The sequence below is a fragment of the Phasianus colchicus genome, chromosome 28 (genome assembly GCF_987193195.1).
Source record: "Phasianus colchicus chromosome 28, bPhaCol1.hap1.1, whole genome shotgun sequence".
Lineage (NCBI taxonomy): Eukaryota > Metazoa > Chordata > Aves > Galliformes > Phasianidae > Phasianus > Phasianus colchicus.
Window position 1 is genome coordinate 1,046,399 of NC_143463.1, and position 10,044 is coordinate 1,056,442.

A 10,044-nucleotide genomic window follows, 5' to 3' on the forward strand; every position below is an offset into this window, starting at 1 on the left:
AACTCTAATATCTCTATAGTTAATTCTGCTCTTCACAGCAGTAGTAATTTCTGCTTTTCATCACTCTCATCTTCTGTTTGCAGAAAGACCTACCTCAGCCTCCCTTGGTGATAGCTTCTGTCAACTGCCCTCAGCTTCCTAAAGATAGCAACGTACCAGCTTCTCAACAAGAGACAGAGGAAATGGCCGACCCTACCCTGCATGTGAAGGAGCTGCACAGCCCTACTTTGGCTGCAGAGGAACCAGCTGATAACGACACAAAGACGGAACAGTCAGAAGTTTCTATCACAAAGAGTGAAGAACCAGCTGGGCACAACAAGGTTGACCTTGAAAGTAAATCTCTAAACCTCGAGCAAAAACAGCTGGAATAAACAATTTGATAGGAACTCCGTATTTTCCCTTACAAACATTCATGTAAAACCAGTATGTATTTAGACTGGTTCAGTAGTATTCACGTTCATTGAGGAACCTCGGTGGGAGTCTGATCATCAAATCCAACAAAGAATGTTCTGCCTCCAGCTTTGGTACAGCTATACACTTCAAACATATTTGAAATATGGTGCTCTACAAGGGTTCTGATGTATGGATTTCAATTATCATTTTATTAGTGAATGCCTTTGACTGATCCATTTTAATTATACCAGGGTAGTATTAAGAGTCTTTATTTACACAGTACTCTGTGCTTTGTGGCTATTTTTGCTGCTTTAGCATAGTGTAGGTTAACGTGGAAGAAAAGCATTGAACAAGTCTGCTACAATGCTTAGCTGAAAGAAACACGAGATGACTTTAGCACTTTCCCTATTGTCACCTTTTACTTTTTCTACTTGTCAAAGCCATTGATGCAAGGGAATGCTTTAGTATAAGCTGACATTCAGGAAATGCAGAGAGTGGTTAAATTACAAGCCTCTGAAAGGATTTATACTACCAAGGTGCATTAAATGCATCTCTTAAACTTCTTTCTTTTTACTTCCAGGTACCTGTGTTGGCTACTAGTCTAGTTTAAAAGGTAGGATGAATGGAGCTACAGCTCGCTAAGCACTCCATGAACTCCAGGGGTTGTCTCTGAAAAGAAGGTGTTTGTAACAGAACACCACCTGGTAGAATAAGGATATTAAGAATGTTTGCTTTAGAAATGAAATAAGCCAATAATTAAGCAAATAGGTAGTAATGTTAAACTAAACTTAATTATTTTCACTGGGGAAAATGTTACAGTAAAACAGCAAAAAGAATAAGTAATACCTCAAGAGCCCAAACTGATGAACTTTAAGGAACATAGTTGTGGTCACTTACTGAAGAAAAGAGTCTGTTTTCATTCTCAAGGGAACACACGGTGCTATAGTAGGTTGTGATTTAAAGCTACTTGCTGCTTAGTAACCAATCAGCTGCCTCAAATAATGTTATGTCTTCATCCCAGAAGTAGCTGAAGCGTGGCCTGTCAGGTTCTGGAAAGAGGCTGTGATCTAACCATTTTGCCCCTCTTGCTAAGTGACAGTGCAAAGGACACAGTTTGTAAGTGTAAAACTATTTGGGTGCAGGTGGTCTTAATTTATATTCCTGAAATTAGACATTTTCTTGTGTAACGTGATTGAGTCTTTTATGGGGAGATGACGAGATTTGTGTGCCATTTGTTCTACATATGAACATTTGGCTTTATCAAAAGCGTTTGTGTTTTACATTTAAATTGCAGTCCCCTAATGCCTCAAACAATTCATGTTAAGTCTGAGAAAGAAAACAGAAGTGTTCTAGGATCTTGGAACATGTTTCTAAATTGCATGGGAGAAATGCTTTTCAGAGCATTTGAGTCTAAAGCATCATTTACAAAAGCATCATCATTTTGTCCCAGTCTGAGGCAATGATTTTAAATTAAGAGTCTCCAGTTGGCGTGTTGAGTTCAATTCCAAAAGGTTCTCCTTTAATGTCTGTTGTTAAACTTCAGCCTTCATATCTTTGGCTAGGTCTTCTAGAAGTTTGCCCCATGGTTTTCTTTTTTGGATGCTCATTTCTCATCTGTTTTGCATTGGGTGGTAATATTCTTTCTCTGGAATGTGAAAAAATTTCTGTAAAACTACAATGTGGAATCAGAATTTTTGCCCTCTTCTTAAAGCCCTGTCTGATAGGTTGATTTCATAGCATAAGTCCCAAGTCCTGCACTGCATTTAATTTATGAATGACCCAAATGGAAGATAGTAGTATTAAAGACATCTGGGTTATTTTTGTTCTTGTTTTCTTCAATCTCCTCTTTGATGGACTACGTCTGCCAGTAGTAATCTGAATTTCAACTAACTAAAAAAGCAACGGAGGCATTTAACTGAAAATATCAGCCAGCTGGATTATGCCTTAATTTAAACCATTGTATAAGTTTATATATAAACAAAACAATCCTGTGTTTAAATAATGAACTTGACAAACAGCGATAAAAGTTTGGAGAATGACTCCAAGTTCTGTGGTGTTGTTTTTTTTTTTTGCTTTGATTGTTTTTCAGTCATAATACTGGTGGGAGTAATTTTTATACATTGAGGTCAGTAGTTTTCTGATGATGAAGCATTAAGTTTTATCACCTTCTTAAAAATGTATTTTACATTTGTTCTCATGTGGGTTAGGAAACAGTTTATTTCTCAAATTGTTTGTAACTCGATGAAAGTGGAAGACTTATAACACTGATTAACTTGTAGACACCTGGTAGTTGCTTTATGTTTCATTCTAGATGGGTCTGCATATGCTTCACCTTCATGTTTTGGATGGTTTTCCATCTATTTAAGTGTAAGTTTGTTGTGTGTGTTTTTCTTCTCAAACTACAGATATCAGAGTGGGGAAAAAAAATAGTTACTCAGTGCAATATCTCCAGTTAAAGTATATAAACAGTTACATACTTTGACTATTGCAGTACTGTACACCTTTGGTGCACCAGTTTGGCTGCGACTGTTTGGACCCTGTTCAATCACTCCCATCAGAAAGCAAGGTTGTGCTTTTCTGTCTTTCCCTGAATATAAAATTTAATGTTGTACAGGAAAATGTCAAAATATGTTCATTGTAGTTGATTTTTATTTGATGATTGCAGATGTACATCCCACACTAAACTTGAGTTAAAAGGCTGCTTTTGGAGTAATGTTAAAGTGCTTTGTTTTTAACACTTTGGATTACCTGAGTAGTAAGGGACAGATTCTTTCCTGGGTCAAAAATTACTAACCATGAGTCAATGCATTGGACTGACTGGGTTTGACTTGTATCCTCCTGAAGGGTTGCACAAATGCAGCTGAAACCAGAATGTGACATCAAGGATCCTCATGGGAGTGGCAAGGGAGAAGTACCTCAAATCCTCTGTTAATTTACGTGAGTCTTCTTTTTCACCTGTCACATTTCTTTTATGTTAACAAATCAAGTTTCCTGATTTTTGTTGTTTTTTTTTTTACCTGATTCCCTGATCTCACATAATCAGTGAAACTTGTCCTGCAGAAGCTGCTCTTTTTTTTTTTTCATTACAGTAGCCCTCGGTCTGTTGTTAAGAATGCCTTCCATTTTGCAGACATGATGCCCATTTCCGTGCTTTAGAATTGGTTTTTTGCATCTGTGATACATCATTACTAAGACACTATGGCCATAATGTTAATGCCAATTGATTTCTAAGTACGCTGGGAAATACCACGGACTATGGAGCCAGGAAGATGGTAGCTACTGAACAGAGCTGCAGTAATACAATTTGAAACTTTGCTGAAGGTGACAGCATCCATCAGTCAAATAACACAACATCTGGGAGATGTGTATTTACCTGCAGTTCTTGTTTTGCTCTGTAGCTTTGGTGGGCAGCAGAATGCTCAGAGTTATTGTTTTGTTGGGTTTTTGTTGTTCTTTTTAAAGCTGTTTCAAAGTGGAATTGTTGGGTCACCGTATGTGTTCAGTGCCTCCTCTGGATGTTTCACCCTACAGTTTGTAGAGCTTTGTTACTGACTTAGAACATTTCTCAGTTCTCTGCTTAACTTCTCTACTTCCTATTAAATGCCTTTGGCCTTGAAGGATTCCTTCCTTCCTTTCATTCAGCTGTTTGTATACCTCCCCTGGCTAGCCCAGTAAAAATTAAAAAATAAAAGCAAATAAGAGAATGCCTATATTGGCTCTTGAAGTGAGTGCTCGCATACAGCTCTTTTGCTGTGAGATCCTACAGTTCTGCCCTGCAGTTTTGTTTCTGTCATCTCCTTATCCCATAGTTGTGTAGTGCATGTATCATTTTTCATGTAGGAATGGCATTCGAATCAGTAGATGTGGGGTTGGTGGTGCGGAAGAAGACCAGATAATAACTGCAGTGGCCGGCCATGGGAAGCACAGGAAACCTGAAGTCCAGAAAGAGCAGGGAGTTTATAGCTTAGTGGGAAAGCATTGCGGTTGACAGTTCAGATCTCACCTTACAGAGATGTGTTTGGTTTTGTCATGTTAATAAGAAGCCCTCAGGGCAGAAATCACATCAAAGCACACGTTAAATAGTTGCAGTGCTTTTTCTACCAAGATAAGAAATGTTGTATTTTGAAATGTAGATTGAGTTGCATTGAATGGCACTTCGGAATGTTTTCATTTCAATATGTTCTTCTGTGAGTCTTTCACCTTTGAATATCAAAGGTGAAATATTCATGCAAATATTCAGATTATGTGGTGGGAGAATGAGGTTTCACTGTCTTTAGATCAGTGACAGATAATACATGATGGCCTTAAATAGAGTTTTCTTGAACCAGGAATGAGTATATTTTACACCAAGTCATCATTTCAGGCATTAGTACAGAACTTAACCTGGTTTTATGCAGTTAATTTGGTTTCAGTTCGTTCCTCCAGCAGTTCTTGGGAATGCTGTGGCTCTTGATCCTATCACTGATCCACTGGTGGCCATGGTTGTGAGTGGGCAATCTCCTGATCTAATTTGGAGTTGTATTCTCTTAACTGAAGACAACAATTCAGTTTATCAGATTTCTTGTTGTATTTTCCTGCTTGCTAACATTCCCTATCTTTGTGTATGGCAAAACCTCATTTTAGGGAAAGCTTTGAAATGATCTGTAGGCTAGAAATCTGGAGTTGAGCTACAGCTCTCACACACACTCTGTGATGTGAACTTCCTTTGGGTGTTCAGTGTAAAAGTTAGTTAGCTGAAAATATGCAGAGATGGGTCTGTTTGGGGAGACAGCCTTGTTCTGTCTGAGTGGTGTCAATGGCAGTGGTCTGAGCTGCTGTAAGTAGTTGTTGCCCACTTTTCTTCAGCTTGTTCTTTGTCACTTGTCCTCTCCAAGAACTGAATAGCTCAGTGGGAAGAGACCTTCAAAGATCATCACATCCAACTGCCTGACCTCTTTGGGGCCAACCAGAACTGAATGAGGGCATTGTCCCAATAGGGCATCCACCACCTCTAAGAAATGTGCTTCACACCTGAACTGCAGGGTTGTACATTATCTTCATCCTGTGGAGATGTCACATCTTAACACTTCAGATTAATCTCTTCGGTCCTACAAGTCTCTGACAGATAGGCTCAGTTTGGCAACATAGGAAAGCAAAACTCCCTTTTGTAATGAAAGATGTGCATTTACAGCTGTGGTGGTGGATGATCTGTGTGTTGTCCTCATCACAGTACTTTGTTTTTTTGTACAGCCCATTGCTGGAGGAGCTGGGGATCTGGTAGCCATGTTTGAGCAATGCTAGTGAGTCACTGGGATGTGTGCATCAGACAAGAGGCTGCGGGCAAACAGAGCGGTTATGAACAGGGTTTGTGGGGTAAGACTGGAGAATATTTGCTCAATGCTGCTGTCCTGGATGTTGATAGTAAGTTTTTAGGGAGCAGGAGGTAACATCAGTCAACCAGTTTTAAGATGTCCAATGTCTCTGTGAAAGGGCTTTATGATAACGTTCAGATAATAGCACATAAGGTGGTGTTGTGAAGACTGCAAACTCTGAGGGTTATTTCTTTTAGTGCTTCTGAATACATCCACTTAATTCTGCTAGTGTACTCACAATGAACAAATTGTGAGTACACAAACTTTTCAAGCTCTTGTTCCATGAATTGCTGAAGGAAAGTCTTTCAGTGTTCCAAAAGCTGTGCTGTGATTTTTACTACTGCTGAGCCTTTGCAGTTTGGCCCCTTAATAAAACTAAGTGAATAATTAAATAAAAATCCCCGCTGAGGGAGTTAGCTGGGATAGGAAGGCTGTGGCATAAAAGCTCTGTTCAGATATCCTTCCCGCACATGGGCTGTTAATGCCACATGCACTGAAGCTGTGGAAAGGAGATGCAGAAATGCAGATGGGTCCTAAAGAGAAGGAATTTGGTTCTCTATAACAATGAAGTCAGTCATTAACAGTGCTAATAGCTGAATATTCTTCCCTGATTTTTATCTTGCTTCTCATTTGTTTTGTCAGCAAGTCAGTAATGTATATTGGTTTAATTGGCTGTGTTGCCAAACTGTAGGCAGCCTTATGTGAATAGTGTCCCTTTGCACAAACTGTAGAAGATGTGGTATTTGCTAGGTGGTTACTTGGAAAATTGCTGCCTGGTGTCTACAAGAATAGATAAACCAGTAACATGGGGACTTATATCTATGAGATATCTGTGGTAGAAGTAAGGCCTGGTGGTGGTTTTTTGGAAACAGTAACAAAACATGTTCCTTTCTCAGTACCATCAGCAGCTGAGAGAAAAACATCATTTCCAAGTCATAACATTTTGACAAACATTTCTGTTTTTCAGAGGTTGTAGGTCCTCCTGTAATACCCACACCAGCTCCTTGGTTTTGTCTGGGTGCGTTCTTCCCACCGTATGCCAAATAGTTCCATGGTTTTGAGGTCAGCCCCTTCATCTGCCTGATCTGCAGCCTCATGTCCAGCCATGCAGTTAATCATCCCAGCTATTTTTGTGAGTGCAAATGCATTGTAAGACATTGCATTTCCAGTCACCAAGTGTAGGTTTGTTTCTACCTTCTGTGATTTAAAACACGGGGGGAGGAAAAAAAAAAACCCAACTATTGTGTAATTAACACTGGGGGAGATGTGAGGACAAGAGCTGATTTGTGTCCTGGGAGTTTCACTGGAGTGCTCTTGTTGTCTTTTCCATGGGGTTTTCCAAGTGTGCCCAAAACAGGCAAACACATTTGGTAAAAGAAAACAAACTTGAAAAAGACTGATCTGCGGAAATTGCTGTGTTTTTTTTTTTCATCTGTTTTGCTTAAGGAAAAAAAAAAAAAAAGGACTTTAGCCTGTTTTAGTTAAAAAATGTAAAGATTTTCTAAACCTGTAAAATAAAGATACTTAATTTTTGAACTGAATTTTGCCATTTTGTATCACTGTTACATTTGAAATCCTTTTGTGTGCTTTTTCTTCTTAGCACTAAAATGTGACAAAGTGCCTTTTGTGATTTAAGATACCTTGAGCTGCTCACACATTGAAGTACCCAAAGAAACCTGAGTTGAATATCCATGCAAAACTCTTAAAACTTATTTGTGGCCTTTTTGAGTCTTCTGTTCACATGCAGGACTTGAAACAAAACCTGAAACAGTCAACAAGGAATCTCTCTCTTCCTGCTGCCAATTCTCCCCTAGTGGGATTGTGGTACAGACAGGACTAACCAGCCCTGATGCTGTTCCAGTGATGGGAAGGGAAGGCTAACAAACCCTCTGTTAGATACTGCAAGTCTCTAAGGAACTAGAGGGCACGTCATGGAGGTATGGCATAAACAGAGTGGGTGTATTTCTACTCTATTCTTGTGTTCATGGTTGTTGGTGTGTCCCACTGAATCACAGGGGGTAGAAAGGACCTCGAGATTGAGTCTGACCTCCTGCTAAAGCAGTTTCCTACAATAGGTCACACAGGTAGGCATCCAGACAGGTCTTGAATACCTCCAGAGAAGGAGGGTTCATAACCTCTGTTGGCAGCCTGTTCCTGTGCTCTGTCACCCTTACAGTGAAGATGTTCTTCCATGTGCTTGTATGGCACTTCTGTTCTGTTCAAGTTTTAGGCTATTACTCCTTGTCTTATCACTGTGCACCACCAATAAAAGCCTGACCTCATCCATTTGCCTCCCACCTCCTTTCAGATATTTATAAACATTTGAGATCCCCCCTCAGCCTGCACACACCAAGGTTATTCAGCCTTTCCTCATATAGGAGATGTTCCAGGCCCTTTATCATCTGTGGCCCTCTGCTGGACTCCTTCTAGGAGATCCCTGTCTTCTTTTTTCACTGGGGAGCCCAGAACTGGACACAGTAATCTACATGTGGCCTCACCAGGGCAGACTAAAGAGCAAGGATCAGCTCTCCTGACACACTGGTCACATTCTTTTTAATGCACCCCAGGATTGGCTTTCTAGGCCACAAGGGAGCACTGCTTGCTCATGGCCAACCTGCTGTCCACTGCGACCCCCAGGCCCTCTGCAGAGCTCCTCTTCAGCAGCTCATCCCCTAGCCTACATTGTACTCCCCAGGTGAAAGACTCTACACTTGCTCTTGTTAAACCTCATCAGTTTCCTTTCTGCCCAACATTCCAGCCTGTTAAGGCCCCGTTGAATGGCAGCACGACCATCAGCTGTGTCAGCCACTCCTCCCAGCTTTGTACCAACAGCAAACTGGCAGAGGGTGCACTTTTCATCCAGGTTGCTGATGAAGACATTGAACAAGACCAGGTCCAGCACCAACCCCTGGGGAGCACTGCTGGTTGGAGATGGCACCCAGAACACACTGTTCCATCACCTTTCCAAGGCAGAGGTGAGGCTGACTAGAAGTTTCCTGGATTCTCCTTCTTGCCCTATTTGAAGACTGAACTGGCACTGGCCATCCTCCAGTCCTCAGACACCTCTCCCATTTACAAGAATCTTTCAAAGATGAAAGACAGCAGTTCAGCAATCACCTCTGGCAGTCCTCTCATCCTATCAGGGCACATGGATTTGTGTGCGTTTGAGCTCTCAGCAGGGAATGAAGAAACAGCTGTATCTGTTCTGAGAAAGGCAGCTCAACACCAGAATGGCTATTTTGTGTTAAATAAAGAGTGGTAAACATCAAGATTCAGTTGGGACCCAACACTCATCCCAAGGGCCTGAAAGATGTGTTGCTTTCTGGGAGAAATAACCACATAGCATCACCCATAACCTTACCCACCACACTCCTGGAACACATAAACCCCTGCAAACATTAAACTAGTAGTGTCATCTCTTCTTATCAGTGCTTTTAAGCAAAGAAAAACTCACGTTTGTTTTGTAGCGCATCCTGTATTAGTTGAAATAGTAAGTAGTGTTCTAGTTTTCAATTTACATCTGCATATTATAATAGAATATTATAATAGAATTGTTCATAGAACTATAGAATTGTTTGAGTTTAAAGGGAACCTTAAAGGCCATCTGGTCCCACTCCCTGAACTGAGCAGAGACAACACAGTTCCTTCAGCTGCCCAGAGCCCCTCTGGCCTGAAGAAGGAATGAAAAACTTGTGTGGCTTTAATGTTTGTACTGCTCTATCTGATGCATGCATAAGTAGGCACCAAGGACCTGCCCTGTGGGACTATTTCTTCATCTGCAGGCTGTTTCTGTCAATTGTTCATGTGCCTTGCTCAATTTGCAAGAACCACCTCGGGGGTCTCTGGAAGGAAAGGCTGCATTCTCCAGCAGTGATACTCAACTGATGGAAGTGCAGGAACCAGTTTGCACAGAGATGCTGCCGGCCTGCAGGCTGTCCTCAGGGCCACTCTGAAACTCCCACCCGCAGAGCTCCTGCACAACCACGTGAGGACCTTCACTCCATTGCCCAGTTGCAAACAGGTTTGTTGTCTTATACCATTGCATTTTCTTTGTGCACATGAGTAAGTGGGGACCCCTAGGACCCTGATGAATTGCACTGAGTGTGCATGCATGGCCCTGATCCTCAGCTATGCCACAGCTGTAACCAAAAGACAAACCTGAGATTATATGTATACCCCATTGTCACCCATGTTGTTTTCTGTCTCCCTTCTGCTTTTCAGTTGTTATCACAGAATCATAGAATAGCTTGGGTTGGAAGGGACCTCAAGGATCATGAAGCTCCAACCCCCCTGCTGCAGG

The 10,044-nt window shown here is 41.2% G+C and overlaps 1 protein-coding gene across 4 annotated transcripts in view; it reads left to right on the top strand.

The window, feature by feature from the left end:
- SPPL2B (signal peptide peptidase like 2B) overlaps nt 1-6,888 on the top strand; it is a 34,164-nt gene extending 27,276 nt beyond the window's left edge. For 2 of the 4 annotated variants that reach the window (XM_031610535.2, XM_031610536.2), the window contains exon 15: nt 84-6,888. In XM_031610535.2, coding sequence (XP_031466395.1) covers nt 84-371 — 288 coding nt within the window. In that variant the 3' untranslated portion in view covers nt 372-6,888. The remainder of the gene's footprint in view (nt 1-83) is intronic. The other 2 variants (XR_016460229.1, XM_031610537.2) reach the window with 2 other exon arrangements.
- The last annotated feature ends 3,156 nt before the right edge of the window (nt 6,889-10,044 follow it).